This window comes from Vitis vinifera, chromosome 8, assembly GCF_030704535.1.
Source record: "Vitis vinifera cultivar Pinot Noir 40024 chromosome 8, ASM3070453v1".
Taxonomy (NCBI): domain Eukaryota; kingdom Viridiplantae; phylum Streptophyta; class Magnoliopsida; order Vitales; family Vitaceae; genus Vitis; species Vitis vinifera.
In genome coordinates this window covers 340,671-357,314 of record NC_081812.1, presented here as the reverse complement: position 1 = coordinate 357,314, position 16,644 = coordinate 340,671, and the positions used below count along the sequence as shown (strand labels likewise).

Here is a 16,644-nt window from a genome sequence, read left to right as displayed (position 1 = left end):
CAAACTAGCCAATATTTGAGAGACGGGTCACGGGTAGCATTAGAAGGAAATGCGCATCCATCTCCATGTTAAAAGGAAGATGGTGTCCACTACTTTACTAGACATGAATGTGACTGCATACACATATTCCTAATCCATGTGTCTGTTAGGAACAGAGTTGGCATTGCAAATATCCTTTTTGTTCTTGGGAAAGTTGTGTTTTGGCCACCAATTTGGACTTAATAGCTTTTCAGGAACCCAACTTTGTATAACTCAAAATATATCCACTGTTGCAAAATAATTATCCTTTTCATGCACTATCCACTGTTTTATAATTTTATTTCCGAAATTACCCCTCCATTTCCATGTCAGCAGCCATTTCCTTCTCCATGTCGGAAGTGTGCTTTTAATAAATAAACACAACAATCTTGAACTTTGAAGTTGGGAAATTAGGAAAACCCACGCAACACCCGACCTATAAACTCTGAAATTTGGGGACTCCGTGACTTTCTCTCCTTTTGCCCTAACGTGATCTGCAATTTCATGGATCGTTTCTGGAAACCGCGGTGGAGCTTCGTCTTCCTTTTGGAGTAATCGCAGGTGAGTTTTCCATTTAAGGCTTTGTGTGGCTGTTGAGAAAAGATTTGGGATGAAGGTTGTTTTGCATTGTTCACGAGCTCTCTAAACATTTTTATTTTTTATTTTAAAAAAAGATGCTATTTGGTAATCTGATCACGATTTGCAGGAAAATGTGGTATTTTTGAGGGTGGCTAAAAAATCGTGGGTTTAGGGTTTACGAAATTTAAATCCAATGGCACAATAAGATGCTATTTGGTAATCTGATCACGATTTGCAGGTAAAGGTGGTATTTTTCAGCCTGGGTAAACATTTGTGGGTTTAGGGTTTGCGAAATTTAAATCCAATGGCACAATAAGATGCTATTTGGTAATCTGATCACGATTTGCAGGCAAAAATGGTATTTTTCAGCCTAACTCAAAAATCGTGGGTTTAGGGTTTGCGAAATTTAATTTTAATGGCCCCTAGAACAGATCCATAAAACAGGGGGAGGGAAAAAACACAACTTTCCCTATATATTAGATGGGTGTCTCCCAAGTCCCATCCCACTCCCAACCACTCAGATTCTGCAGGCTTGACGGAGCTCTGCCTTTTGTTGTTTTTTGCAAACATATCAATCATTCGGATTGGGCTATGGGCCTTGGATCAAACTAAAAGGAGGTAACCAGAGTCTAAAAGCATAACCATCTAAATGTTCCTAAAAACCAACTGCACAGCTCAACCAAGACCTACTCAACCTTGACAAATGAACATTGACAAGAGAAAAAGGAACAGATTGAACACAGTAGATACAATGATCAATACTTACAGATAGGTTTAGTTATATTTACGTTCCCTAATGCTTAGAAGTGAGATTAGCCAGCTAAAAACAGAACAAATGAAGGGCTGTTACTCTGATTTAGCCTTCATTTTTTCTTTCTCCTCCTTGTGTGGCTGAACCAGCAACTGGAATGTCCAGACTGCCAGTAGAGTGCCTCCATTGGGGCAAGCCAGTAAACAAGTATATGCTCCCTGGTTATATGATCCCCGTGAGCATAAGCCCATCCCATTACCTACATAAGGCCAAAAAGATTTAGTCACCGAGATCATAACAATTGAAAATGTCAGAAACCCTTCTGTCAGTGCACCATGATGGATGTCAACAGTCAAACATGGCCCAAATCCCACTTCAGGAAAGGTGTCAATGAGGAGCCTAACCCCAGTGATAGATCCAATTACCTGGAAAATGGAATAAAAAGGAAAAAAAAAACATATATGAAGAAAATAAATTATTTCTCCATTACAATTTGGGAATGAGCTATAATGTTTACTGTATCTGGAAGGATCATGAAAAAAAAAAAAATCTTCAATGAGTTAAATTATAAGCCATTTGTTTTTTTTCAAATGATTGAACTACTATCAAATATACCCAGATCATAGGTCAGGAGCTATAATTCTTTTATCCTATTAATTTTTGCTCTTCAATTCTGCCAGTGCCATGTTTATGTTGTCTCCTTTCACATGGGTCTGTCCCAGACCAGCAAGGGCATGCCCAACATAGAATGCAAAGGAAGAACACAGTGGATATAGCAGAAGTCAAAAGGTTGACCAAGGCAGTTTTTCAGGTTGGGTATTATTTTTTCCTCTTTGAGTTGATTAGGTAGTACCTTAAGGCCACTAAGGTAGTACCTAAGGGCCCTTAAGGTAGTACCTAAGCTAAAGTCCCAAGAAACCATTGGTGGAGCACTTGAAGGATGAAGAGAACCACATAATTGGATGGTCTAAGGGTCACCAAGGAAGACCCGATGCTTGTGAGAGGTTGAGTTCAAGTTTAACTTAAGGTAGTACCTAGGGTCCCTTAAGGTAGTACCTTAAGGCTACTAAGGTAGTACCTAAGGGCTCTTAAGGTAGTACCTAAGTTACAGTCCCGAGAAACCATTGGTGGATCATTTCAACACTGAAGAGAACCACATGATGGGATGGTGTAAGGGTCACAAAGGAAAACCCGAGGCTTAGGAGAGGTTACCTTAAGGTAGTACCTAGGGTCCTTTATGGTTGAGCATCTTAGAATCTCTCTTTGTTAGTTTTTCCCAATTTATAATTGCAGTACAACTCAAGAAGGGGGGAGAAAAGATAGATTTCACCAACAAAACCAACACACCTTCCAATGCATTGTGCAGGCATGTTAAGGGGTGAACCCGCCATTGAAGATCACTTTCCCTAGATATTACCCATTTCAATCAAGAATCAACCAGGGTTCTTTCCCTCTCACCAAGACACCCAAATCCAAGCATACGAGGGCACTTGCAGCATGTAGTCTTCTCCACCAAGAAATCTTGAGGTTGTTCAAGATGATATAGGCTCGTACAGGTATGATAACCATGGGTGCTTAAAAGCATAACTTCCCGTGGTGACATGGAGAGGAAGATGGCTGCTGACATGGGAGGCTAAAAGCATAACTCCCCGTAGTGACATGGAGAGGAAGATGGCTGCTGACATGGGAGGCTGAAGGGGTAATTCTGGAAATGAATTTATAAACAGTGGAGAGTGCATAGAAAGGATATTTTTTTGGCCAACAGTGGATATATTTTGGATTACGGAGAGTTGGGTTCCTAAAAAGCTATTAAGTCCAAATTGGTAACCCTCTGCTTTTTTTTGTTTTTTTTTGTTTTTTTTAATGTCTGATTGTCTTGAAATGTTAGTTAGGGTTTTGGGTTTTAGGATTTCAATAGAGCATTCGAGTCTCATTTCCCAGTACTTCTCTCTCTAAAACTCTCATTCTCTATTCTGGTTCACATATGCAAGTGCTCTGTTTAGGGTTTTTGAGTTCACGTGTTGCAGGTCCGTTTCATTTTTAAGGAAGAAAAACTTTGTTTGGTGATATCTCATTATTTAGAGCCCGTTTGATATGGTTGTTGTCTCATTGTTATTAGGATTTTGTGGTTTGTTTGACTGTTGTGATTTTTGTGGTTTGTTAGGTTATTAGGATTTTATGGTTTGTTTGATTGTTGAAACCTAAAGGAAACTATAAGAAAATTTTGGGTTTAATCTTATTGATTTCATATTATTGTTTGTTGGGTAGAGCATTTGCGCTCAAACTGTTTGTTAGGACGCCCATGAGAGTTCTTACACCTTGTGGATACCTACCTATAGGAAATAATCTTGCCCGTGTTCCTGGAGACCCGGATTTTATTTTCTCTTTGTTGTAAATGGTCAGGGAATCAGAACTTATGTTCCGAGTGGAAAGAGCAGGGAATATGTGATGAGAATTTTCAAGTGTTTGATTGCTTCTTGTTTCCTAAATAAACAGGTTCTTTAGGGTATACATGATGAAAAATACATTCTCATTTTCACATGATTGGGAAATCTTTTTGCTTTTTTTTTTCACTGCCACATTTATGTTATTTTGAAATTTGTATTTTATTTATTTGAAACCTGGAGTTTGAAAATTTTGGAGCTTGTTATTGAATCCAAGCTGTCTCAAAACTCAATAGGGTTTGGCCTTAATGCCCAATTTTTGGTTCTGTGGCACTGTCAACAGAGCAGAGCCTGCCCCCTTCCACTTTCCCCTCTCTCCAATCACACACATATACCCAGTCATTAACCTACAACAGGTTTCTTCCTAATTTTCACCTTGTTTTTTAATTATCCATATTTGTAGAAACATCCAAGGTGTTGTTCTGATCTCTATTCTCAAATCTCAATTCAATCAATCGAAAATATATTTATAAAGAAACTATTAGTGCTATAAAGATGTTGGTGCTATAAATAAAATAGAATAAATTTATTAGATTATCAATTTAAATTATTTTAAGATATTCTTAATTCATTAATTATAGAATTAATATATTAACAAATATAAGTTTTATAAATTACAAAAAATTAATTATTTATCAAATTTGTAAAACCCAAATCCGACTTAAAACCCGATTAGAAGTGAATTGGTTTTCATTGGAAATAAACTATCCGAAAAACCCAATAGTTAAAAATTGGGCCGGCCTAGACTCCAACCACTGTCACCAAACTGAAATGAATCGCGTTGTACACCGCTTTAGGGCTTGCTTGCAGCAGCATTCAGTCATTCCTTCTCCAAAACGCTTTGTTTCGGTCGATCTCCGACATCCAAGGTGTTGTTCCGATCTCTATTCTCAAATCTCAATTCAATCAATCGACTTCTAGATTAGATATAATCGTTTGGATGCTGAGAAACTAGTGAGAGGAGGAAAGAAAAATTTGAATCGTAAATTTTCCACCATCTAGATATGCAGAATACAGAGAATTGTACTTTACCTAAAACTCATATGAATCTCTGGCCTTTTTGATCTGAGGTTTTTAATTTTTAATTTTTATTTTTGTTTGTTCTGGATTTTTGGCAGCAAAAGAGTGGGACAGATGACTTAGTAATCAAAATATGGTTTTCTTTTATTTTTCCTTCATTTTCTTGGTAACCCAAACAAAGGGTCAGATTTCACCCTTGAGTGCTTTACAAATTAGTAATGCTATTGCTGAAAGTTCTGAATTCTAGGGTTTTTCTTTGAACAACTGTGGAACTATTGCCAGTTTGGTTTATGGCACTGATATTTCTGTTAGATTAACTGTCTTTGCTATTTGGGAATGTTATATTGTATAAAAATAGATTTAGTTTGGATAGAGTCAAAATATAAAAAACGTAACTAAAATTTTCACCATTTGAAGGATTCGGGAATACAGAAAAATGCCGCCTTACTTCGATTTCAGTCTGCTGAGGGCCTTTTTTCTTTTTTGAAGCAAAATATGAGAAATAACATAGGAATGAAGATGTTGTTTTCTTTTTTTGCCCTATTTTCTGGGAAACCAAATAGAGGCCTAGGGTTTTTGTCTGAATGTTTTTAACCTGTCAATGCTATTGTTGAAAATTTTGAATTCTAGGATTTCATTCTGTACTACTTGGAAAATGCCAAATTATTATCGGGGTACCATTTTTCTCATTATGCCAAAGCCCTTTTTAATTATTGAATAACCCTGGAGAATTTCTCACCTGGATGAGGAAGTGTTAGAACAAATTTACTAATTCTTGAAAGGAGTTTGAGAAGGAGAGGACTTTGCAGAAGGTGTCATCTTGAATTACTGATATGATTGGTTCAATTTTTAAGTAGGTTTCAGTTCTTAAATCACAAGAATCAAAGAAGGCCACTGATTTGGATATCCATTATTTGTAAATCCATTATTTGTTAATTTTTGTCACCTTCCCTTTGATTCAAAGTAAGTGAGGTATTTGATGAAATTTCAAACTAAATGGTGACTAGGTGTATTTAGCCCAAACCTTAAGGGAAGGGAGTGAAATTAACCCAAATATCTATTACATTCTTTTACCTTATCATGATTTAAATTTGGGGCAAACCTGCGATGGGGGTGAACCATCCTCTTTAGGATAGCTAGAAAACAGTACCCAAACACTTTCTTTCTCTACTAATAAAAAACCCTAAACCTTTTTTCCTATTCAACTGCAAATCTCTTATTTTCTCTCCATATCTCTCATGTGCCCATGATCTTTCTCATCATCCAAGGTCAGGTCAATCTTAGTTTTAGTCTTAGGTTTTCTAAATTGGTTTAGAGTATGTTGAGTTTTGCTTGAATTATTTTTTATTTCCATCTCTGATTTGGTTGCCGGGAAAGATTTAAGAATTTTTCCTTGCATTTTTTCTTTTGGTTGCTGGAAAAAATTAAAACTAGGGATCTTTGTTTGATCCGCTGCTACTTGGACCCAAACTATGGGCTGATGCTGGAGATTTGGGAGTTGCTTTTATTTAGGTTTTTGATGGTTTGGGGGAAGATAGTTGGGTTTTGGATTTGGTTCTTTTTTTTTTCTTTGTGATTTCTTGTGATAGTTGCACAATGCAATTGGTTGGAATTGATTGTTGGAGTGGGTAATTGACTAATGTTGTGATGCAAGTGGAGACACAGTTACTTTGTTGTTGAAATTTCATTTGTCCCAACTTCGAATCTAGGGAGGATGTGTTATTGTTATTTTTGTTTTGTTATTAATGCAGAAGAAAAATTGCCATTTTTTTTCCTTTTCTTTCGTACTAGAAGACATGATCAAAGACCGATTATTTTTTTTCACTAATATGGTTTTACTTTTTTCTTGAAATTGATGTATGAATATTTTGATTGCAAAGTCATAGCAAGCATTTTTGAATGTTGTGTTTACAAACTTGCCATGTACTCCACTCCCCATATGGTGCCCAGAAGAATTATGTCTATTGGGAGTGAAAAATGCATTTATAATGGTGGTTATGTCAGATTTTGGTTTGATTTGTGGTGCAGTTTTAGTTTTTCTTGGCTTTGGCAACACATCAATTTTCCTATATGCTGGTGGGACATAGTTGGGTGGTTGGGTCTACTGATGGTTGCTCAACTTTATGAAACTCTGGTGTATCTTTCATTTACAGGCTGTATCTTTATCTTGTTGTTTTTTAGCTAAAAACTTTTGTCCTTATACTTGGTTCAGGTAGTGATTTGAATGGAATTTCTTTGGGGTTAAGGTTTGGTGTATGGATTAGCTTCTAATTGTAGATCCCTTTATAACCTAGAACATGCAATATTTTTAATCACTGCATCGCGGGCAACTTGAATTTGGACTTGGTGGATAACCTCTAGATTCAATGTTGTGTGCATTTTATATGGTGGCTCCCCTATTTCTCCTAGTTACTTTTAGCCTGGGAACTTCAACTTCCTCACTGGGTTAAGGATTTTTTTGTTCTCATTGAAGGCTTGGACCTAGATATTGAACAAACTTTACAAAGAAAGTAAAAAATCCAGCAGCAGCAATGAGAACCATACAAAATAATGATCACAATGCTCTTTTCATGTCTCAAATTACAACAACCCAAGTGCCTGAAAATAAAAATTTTAAAAGAATGCTTAAATTAAAATCCAAATAAAAGTTCAAAAATTAGATAATTCAAACTATAATTATTCCACAAAATTTCCAAAAACTACCTCTGGAATTGAAAATGATACAACATAAATTCCTTCTCTATATGCAATTCTTGCTTCCTTAATATTACATATCAGATAAATTTTTTTGGTAAATTTACTCTGTTTCCATAAAGTATTGGAGTTTTTGTATGGATATTTGGTTAATTAGTTATCATGGGTAGGTTTAGATAGTTTTTTGATGAATCAGATTGGTGTTGGGTCCAAAAACGTCAACCAACCTCAACTTGCATTGAGCTTTGGTGAAGAACTTGTATCTTGTATTCTTCGTGGTGTATTTGCGCTTTAAATTCTTTTCTATTTGTTCATGCTTTTGGTTATGTGGGTTATGCCTCTCCAAAGGCTTAACTTGAATCTCTTGGTTTTTGCTTTTGCAGAAATCTAGAAACTTCTTTTAATTGATAACTCTCTTCACCAGTGATTGCTTTGGCATTTTTCGAGTATGTCATCCTTCAGGAATGCCATCAGTAGACGGGCTTACAAGGAAAGAGCTCAGCCGTGAGTGCCACACGTCTTGCTATTCCTTTAACTATAATGTTTAGTGCTTCATTTATGATGATATTTTTATGATGTATATCATTGCAGGCATTTGAGGAAAAAGTTTGGGCTCCTTGAGAAACACAAGGACTATGTTGTGCGCGCACAAGCATTCCACAAAAAAGAGGAGGCGCTGCAGGTAATTCTTTGGGACCTACCTTTACCCATCTCTTGATGTTCATTGTAACTTAGCCTTTTGTGTTTTGGTTCTTTGTTGTTAGTGGTTATTGAACTCTGAAATGTAATTGATGCTAATATATGCTGTTTTATTCACATTTTTTTTTCTTTTTTAATAGAAACTCAAAGAGAAGGCAGCATTCAGGAACCCGGATGAATTTTATTTTAAGATGATTAAAACAAGAACTGTTGATGGAGTCCATAGACCAGAGTAAACATATTAATCACACCTCTTGTTTCTGTAGATTTTTCTTCTTGCCTGACTACATAAAACTGACTTGTTAGCATTTACTATAGGAGTCAAGCAAATAAATACAGCCCAGAAGAACTCATGCTAATGAAGACCCAAGACATGGGATATGTCCTTCAGAAAGTGCAAAGTGAAAAAAAGGTTAATAGGCGTTATGCAATAGTTTTAGGCCTTTATTAAAAGGCTCACTACTCTTCTGTCATTTTTGTTTTGGGCGCTGTTGCTTATGAATCCCCAACTTTTGCTGCAGAAAATTGAGAAGCTAACTGCTATGCTGCACTCTCTTGATAATCAGCCAACAAACAGACATGTTTACTATGCAGAAGACAGGTTTGTTCTTCCTGAAATTTTAATTTAAGCCCATCATATTTTCTGCAGATGTTACTAACATAGTTTCAACTTGTACTTGTACCTTTCAAATCGAGAATTTGAAATCAAACAGCAGTTCGGGGTCAGAATGACTGTTTCAGGATTCCCAAGTTTCCTTTGCCTCTCTGCATTTTCAGCATTCATATGAAGCATAAACATGTTATAGACCATCTGAATTGTCAGCTCATCTTAACTAGTCAAGAAAACTTGTTTATTTCTTGAATTGATTGCATCACTAGAAGAATAAATCCATGCCTGAAAGGATGAGTAACCATATCGAAAAATCTTTAACTGCATGGACCAAGTAAGGATCAACTGTTTGTATTATCCACCAATTATTTGTTGCTGCCTTCAGAAAATTTCAAGAGGCTGCGTTTCCAGGACTACATAGTTGCAGAAATCTCATGTTTATTTGGCCTCTTCTTCGCATCATTTGTGAATAGTGATGGTGTGATTTTGTTGAAAGATCACTTGATCTCATCTGATTAATTCTTAAGAATCTGGAAAATTGTCTTTTAGTGTATCCAACCACTTGTCATTATGAGCTTTTCTTTAAAAATGAACATTATGTTGTGTTATGTAGTTTGCAATTTTTCCCCTTATTATGACATGTTTTGGATGCTGTTTAAAATCATTTCCTTTCACCTTTTTCCAGGGAAGAGGCCAGAGAAATACAGGCACAGTCTTCAAGAGGCGGAAATTTGCCTTCTCTGGATGATGTTCCTAATCATATTAAAAGGTGAAAAAAAAAAACATCAATCTTTCAATGGTGATTGGATGCTGATTTATAGAGTCTTCATCATCTTATAAAGTCAATAATTGACTATTAACAAAGTTCTAGGTTCAGCCTGGCACCATTTGCTTAGGTCATATATCTTCCATGTGCAGGAAAACTTCTGCTTCCTACAGAGAGCTAGAGACAAGGAAGAATCGGGTAAATGACTTGGAGAAACTATACATGGATATGGCCTTACAAAAGGAGCTGCAGGTGATTGCATTTTGAAACTCCTGAAACTCCACTGTTTTCCTAAATGCTGTGGGTTATGCATAAAAAAATTCTGAAAACAAATATTTTATTTATCAGAAAAGGGGTCGAAAACGCAAGCTTCGTGAAGATGAAATAGCCTGTCCAACCTCAAAACCAGTGTACAAATGGAGGGCTGAACGAAAACGGTGAACAGGTGTGTCTTTGATTGTTTGCCCTTCTCCAATTGATTGATTTATTATTTAATAAGTACATTACTTCACTATTTCAGTAAATGAGGGCTTCACTGATGAGGACAAGATCCTGTGTTAGAGGGCATTCTGTGGTAGAGCTTCCTTTCTCCAGTGCTTGAAACTGAGTAGTTCAAGTAATCATTCTACTTAGGAATGTGAGTTGCATTTCTAACTAAAAGACAAAATCCTGAGGAATGTGAGTCGAGTGATACTGATGTCATTACATCTAGTTTATTTCCTAATATTATGAACTCTCAGTTGAATGGCATTTGACCCATATGAAATTTTGTTAAATGCACTTCCCGGCAATTATTTATACGAATGCGAAGATCATCAGTTGATTTGTTTTTATGGTGGATTTTTTTTAACTGGATTGAGAAAAATAGTTTGTATGTTTGACGGGGATGTGTTGGTTCTCACTGTCTCTGTGTAGACACTAGAAAATTAGAAATCTTGGTTAATGTTTGGTGCCTGGGAAGTGCAGGGAAAGGAAAAAAAAAATGGAATACAAAAATGATGTTTTTTTAATTTACCATAAAAAGAAGTTAAGGAGACAAAAGGCCAAAAAAATAGGATGAAAGGGTTTTTTCCCCTTCAGGAAAAAGGGACAAAAGTTAAAAAAGAAAAAAGAAAAAAAAAGGAATATGCTAAGGTATCATAGTGGTACATTTTGAAAAAGCAATTTGAAGGGTTAAATATGTGTGGTGAAATCTAGAACGAGGAATGAGACCTAATTATGATGCTTTTTCATTATGGATTGATACTTAGTTGTTACTTGTTATATACATATATTTGGCTAATTTGGATTAATAAACATATTTCAACTTTGTATGAACTCCCTCAACTCATAATTGTATTGTTGATAAAGTTTAATTCTTTGTTAATCATCTAAGTTGAAAGCCCCAAAGTGGCCTCACATCTATATCATGGTTTTACCACTTTAATAATAACTTAATTAATTGATGATATATTTTCCATGTATTCTAGTTGACCCCAAAACCTAAGATGGTGGTTGATTTCATTTCTATTTGACTCCAAAAGCACTTTTTTTTATTTTACTTTATGAATAATGTGTTTAATTTATTTTATTAGAATGGAGTATGATTGTAAAGAATTTCCAATTTTTAATTATACTTTATTGGAATCATCCAATATTATGTTGTCATTGTCCAACAGTGTAGCTGATTTTTACACGTATGAAAAAAAATATGCCAAGTTTCATTGAAGTGGAATTTTTTAATTTTAGCCTTCATTAAATTTAAATGTAAATAATATTTAATAGTATTAAAGGTTAAATCGATTATTATTAAATTTTTAAGTTTAAAATAGAGTTATTTTGATATATAATTTTTTTTTAAGACAATGTGAAAATGAAAAGGAAAGAAGAAGAAAATGAAGAATTTGATTGAAATGCAACTTCTCGACTTGGGAAGTAAACATGGATGTTGAATAAAGGGCAATTAGTCCTACACTCAAATGACCATCGACCACCCACCTTTGTGATCAAATCAATCCCTTTAAAAATAGAATAGATTTTGATTCAACCACTTGATAACTTTAAATATTTTAATATTAAGCTATTTAGGATTTAGGATGAAATTTAATTATAATTATTATTTTTAAATATTAAAATATATAATCAATGCACATCATCAACTTTATATTTTGAAAAATCCAAATGGCATTTTCCAACTCTATATTATTTATTTATTTGTAGGCTTCCATTTTTTAAGTAATGAAGCATAGAAGGAGTTATTTTATTTATTGTCTATTTTAGGAATAAATCAAATATTTTTTAAAAAAGTTTTTGAGTTTTTTGGTTTTTAGTAGAGTAATAAAAATTAAAAAAAGTGAGAGAAAGAGGCATAGAAACTGGGAAAGGTTCAAGTGGGTGGTGGTAGAGAGAGGGGACGACTCTCACTACCCCAAGAATGAAACTCGCAGTGACAGAAATACACACCCCACGCTCCACTCAACAGTTCCCAGATCATCTCAACACCCACCACCACCACCTCCGCCACTCCTCCTCCTTCCACCATGGGCAACTGCGGCAGCACTGAGGATAACCCTGTCGTTTCTCACGCTCAAGGTCCAGATCTACCCCATTTCCCACTTTTCTTTTCTCACCCCCTTTCCCCATCACTCACTCTCTTCCTTTTGCAGTTCAGCAGCTCCACATCCTCTCTTCCTTGTCTGTCAAAGATGCTGCTCCCAATTGTGGAAAGAAGCACAGCCGCTCTGTCTCAGATCTGAGCGATCATCACTCCACTCCCCGCAACCTTGACGACTCCGGCAAGAACTCACTCCTCTACACCCATGTCATTGCTTTCACATTGTTCGAGCTCGAGACTATTACCAAGAGTTTTCGCTCTGATTACATTCTCGGTGAGGGAGGATTTGGCACTGTGTACAAGGGTTACATTGATGAGAATGTTAGGGTTGGGCTCAAGTCCCTCCCCGTTGCTGTCAAGGTTTTGAACAAGGAGGGATTTCAGGGTCATAGAGAATGGCTTGTAAGCTTGTGTTTTTATCTTCTTTCTTTGGTGGGTTGGTGCTTTGACTGATTTTTTTACTGGGTCTTTACGTCTGTAGACGGAGGTGAACTTTTTAGGGCAGCTGAGGCATCCCAATCTGGTGAAGTTGATAGGGTATTGTTGCGAGGACGATCACCGGTTGCTTGTGTACGAGTTTATGTTCCGAGGAAGCCTCGAAAATCACTTGTTTCGAAGTACGCTCCGTTCTTTTTGCTTTGCCAAATGATTACTAATTTAAGCCTTTTTAGCTTAGCCCGAATCAAGATGGACTTGTTTCTCTATTCATTGAATGCGTTGTTAGTGTTTGGTTTACTAGAAATTAATAATATCCATAATAACAACTCCAAGAACCTTATTGATGATGCATTTGTGTGCTTTTCAAGTAGGGCTTTTTTAGTTTGAAGTCTCATCTTTTACTGCTATTTGTGCGATCACTTTGTTAGGTTTAACTGGTTTCCATGAATAGAATTTTAGTCGGAGTGTGTTTTCAGGGTCATCCATGCTATAGGATGTTTGGAGATCAATTCCAGACTTTGAGCTTCATCTTTAAGCATCCTATAGTACAGACTGTTGGAGGTAAGATACTTACTTAGCTCGATGAGTTTTGGGTGTATTTATCTTAATTGGGATAACTTTTAGAAGGCTGTTCTGCTAGGTCTGTGCATTGCTCCTTTAAGGTGGTGTTCTTTTAGTGACTCATAGTTTCCTGCACATCTTTGGCTGTAGACTTGTTTGGCATGCTTTTCTGTTGAGAACCACCTTAGATAATCTTTGATGCTCAGTATGTGATAGGATCTAGAGTCAGGTCAACACTGCTTGGTCTATCACTCAGTGAAAAGTAGATCCGCTCACATTTCCATTTTTTTTCATGAATATTTGTCTATTTCAAGAAAGTTACAAGGCCTCTTTCTGCTCTAAATCCGTAATCAAAATTTTAGAAAGTTACAATTCAGTTTGGTTCTTCATTTTTTAGAAAAATGACTTTAAATGCCTGCATGAGCTCTACACCTCTTGTGAATTTTGTAATTTTTTTTTGGAAATCTAAATTTCTAGTCCAAAAATGGAAGCCTAGGCCTCAGCTCTCTGGCTCAGTTTATATATTATTGTAACCTCAACCAGTATTTGAGATCTCAAGTCATTGCCTGCCTCATCTCAGCTCAGAACCTAAATCACTACGATTACCATCAGTGAAACTACAACCTTTCCCAGTGCCCGCAGGTTTACTGCCAGTAAACAAAGAGACAAGGCTGTAACAAGGTGACATTCAGAGAAATTATGAACTTCCTTCCAAATAATTGCATTTTCCTTGTTAATCTTGCTGGGTTTGACTTGTGTGGTCCTCCTGGATTCTAATTGATTTAGTCACCTCCATAGTTGAGTTGATGCCTGATTCACTTTTGTGGTGCATACTTGATTTTTCAGGGCATTATTGACCGAAACTTTGTTATCAATTCTAGTGACATTACATGAAGTTATATTGTTCTTCTTAATTCCTCATATTGTTTCTGTTAACTCAAGTTGATGTGGCCTTTCCCTGAGGCATTCAGAAGCGACTGTCCCATTATCTTGGGCAACTAGGATGATGATTGCTCTGGGTGCTGCGAAAGGGCTTGCTTTCCTCCATAATGCTGAAAGGCCTGTAATCTATCGGGACTTCAAAACGTCTAATATATTATTAGACTCTGTAAGTAGCATTTCTTAAAACCACATTAGCCAAGACATTTTTTTCTCATTGCCATCATGGGAGAATGCTTCACTCCTGTTTACCCTGCTAATCACCGGTGAATCTACAGGATTATACAGCCAAGCTTTCTGACTTTGGGCTTGCAAAAGCTGGACCACAAGGTGATGAGACCCATGTATCAACTCGTGTAATGGGTACCTATGGTTATGCTGCACCCGAATATGTAATGACTGGTAAGGCCTCTTGTTAGTTTATAATTGCTTTATTTATCAGCATTACTTCATGGCCTCCTGCTAGCTTATAATTGCTTTATTTATCAGCATTACTTTATCTCTTAGTGCTTACTGATGTGGGAGGATAGAATATACTCTTAGTCAGAAGACAATTGTAAAATGGGTTGGGACATGCATTCTCTACAGTGAGTATGATGTCTGGTCTTGAATTTTTCATGTGATCAATTCTTAGATGTGACTGGCAGCGTGGTGATTTTGAACAGAGTGGGATAGCATCAGGGGCATGGACCATCTAATAATGATCATGCTATTTGCCTGCCTATAACATAAATAGTTATAATTGTCGTGTTTTGCCATACAGAGGGACTGCAAGATCATCCCCCTCAGATGTAACTGATTTCTAATTCACTATATTTGAGCACAGATAAGCTTATATCCCTGGCAACTTGGGTTGTGATTGTGATTTTCCCTTAAAGTTTTTAGCTTGAAAAAACATTCTTTCAAATCCAGAAACCTCGTATACTGGTTATTATTCAAATTCTCTGATAATAGAAACTATTTTCTGATAAAAGAAATCTATAAACTATATTTAGTACCAAAAAATATATATAGGGCCTAAGAAGAAGAGCCATCATACTTTCTATAAAGAAAAAGCAACAGAGTTTCAGGCTCTATTTGGTTCCATGAGAGGAAGAGAGAAAAAGAAAAAGCTTGAAAAGGCCTTCCTTTTTTTCTCATTCTTTCTGGGAACCAAACCAGAATGTTTTCTCTGGAAAAACAGCAATCAGAACTTATTCATTTACAAGTGTGCTTTTTGTTGTTGACACAATCAGTGACCTGCTTATTGTGGAATATATTGATTCTTTTACCTGTTTTAAATTGCTTATGTGTCCTGCAATCTGATCTTGCAATCCTTTCTCTTTTGCTTATATTTTTCTTTTTTGATTATTTTGGTTAAAGAAGAAACACTAATCTTTAATTGCATGTTGCATATAGTTTTCAGATTTCTCATACTTCTGAAACACCGAGTTTGTGTATCTCCGCTTGCAAATTTCTGAATGTGGTCATCATGAAATGTGCAGGCCACCTGACTGCCAGGAGCGATGTGTACAGCTTTGGAGTTGTTCTTCTAGAGTTGTTGACGGGAAGGAAGTCAGTTGACAAGACCCGACCTAGCAAGGAGCAGAGCTTGGTTGATTGGGCCCGGCCTAAACTGAATGACAAGCGAAAGTTGCTTCAAATAATAGACCCTAGATTGGAGAATCAGTATTCTGTAAGGGCAGCACAGAAAGCATGCAGTTTGGCATACTATTGCCTGAGCCAGAACCCTAAAGCAAGGCCCTTAATGAGTGATGTAGTGGAAACTTTGGAGCCATTACAAGATAGTAGTGGTGGCACAAGTGAAGTTTCGTCTTCTACTAAGAACCTATCAGTTGGTAGTGGTGGTCCTTTTGCCAAGGCAGGAATGTCTGATTACCGAATGCAACACAGATTTGCCAACAAAGTTGGGGCTGGTGCTGTTTGTCGGTCTCCAAACCCCAATTGTTCCCCAGGTGGCCCTGCTGCATGCAGGGTTAGATGAGAAACACCACCTATTTGTATACTTGTTTGGTGTGTCTTTCCTTCCTCTTCCCTTTGAAAAATGACAAAATTTTCCTTGTTAAAACATGTGGGTAAATTCGCTTCTTTGTGCTTCATGTATATGGTATCATGGTGACCCCATGCCCCTTTTGTTTAATGATGTCCTGGCATCATGCTGGTTTCAATGTACTGATGTTCATTTTCCATTTGAATTTATCATGTAAAAATGCTAATCTTCTACAGAATGATGCTGTTTTCAGATAACCCATCCTAACAATGAACTTCAATAGAGGTGATTTTCAGATAAAAGTGGGAGAGGCTGAAGCTGGCATCCTCTTCTGGACAACTGAGACAAGATTGTCTTTGAAGGAGATATGCCGAGGCAGTCAACAGAATTCTTTACAGGGGAGGTAATGCCAAATTGATGTACAAAAAGCCTCATTTACAGCAGTTGCAAACGATTCCATGTTGGCTAATTGGGGTGCATGTTCTTGAGTTGGGTCAATGAGCTAGTTGCGATTTAATCTCTATGGAATCTGCTTGCATCTT

General features: G+C 36.5%; 2 protein-coding genes across 8 annotated transcripts; both read left to right on the top strand.

Annotated features, from left to right (window-relative positions):
* The first annotated feature begins 317 nt into the window (after window positions 1-317).
* Window positions 318-10,414, top strand: LOC100255309 (probable U3 small nucleolar RNA-associated protein 11). 7 transcript variants are annotated; one of them, XM_059738850.1, is made up of 12 exons: window positions 404-579; window positions 2,029-2,159; window positions 2,715-3,171; window positions 7,890-8,010; window positions 8,098-8,188; window positions 8,346-8,437; window positions 8,524-8,617; window positions 8,727-8,806; window positions 9,501-9,584; window positions 9,734-9,833; window positions 9,930-10,026; window positions 10,102-10,414. In XM_059738850.1, exons 4-11 carry the CDS (start codon window positions 7,955-7,957, stop codon window positions 10,020-10,022), a joined length of 690 nt encoding a protein of 229 aa, XP_059594833.1. In that variant the 5' UTR covers window positions 404-579; window positions 2,029-2,159; window positions 2,715-3,171; window positions 7,890-7,954; the 3' UTR covers window positions 10,023-10,026; window positions 10,102-10,414. The 7 variants fall into 7 exon arrangements, with proteins under 7 accessions (XP_002265743.1, XP_059594835.1, XP_059594833.1 ...); XM_059738851.1 differs by lacking the exon at window positions 2,715-3,171; XM_002265707.5 differs by lacking the exons at window positions 2,029-2,159; window positions 2,715-3,171 and having other exon boundaries at window positions 318-579.
* A 1,513-nt stretch (window positions 10,415-11,927) lies between these two features.
* LOC100260389 (probable serine/threonine-protein kinase PBL8) lies at window positions 11,928-16,340 on the top strand. The gene is made up of 6 exons (XM_002265401.5): window positions 11,928-12,152; window positions 12,227-12,576; window positions 12,656-12,791; window positions 14,145-14,281; window positions 14,391-14,514; window positions 15,597-16,340. The coding sequence occupies exons 1-6, from the start codon at window positions 12,101-12,103 to the stop codon at window positions 16,094-16,096; spliced, it is 1,299 nt and encodes a 432-aa protein (XP_002265437.1). The 5' UTR covers window positions 11,928-12,100; the 3' UTR covers window positions 16,097-16,340.
* The last annotated feature ends 304 nt before the right edge of the window (window positions 16,341-16,644 follow it).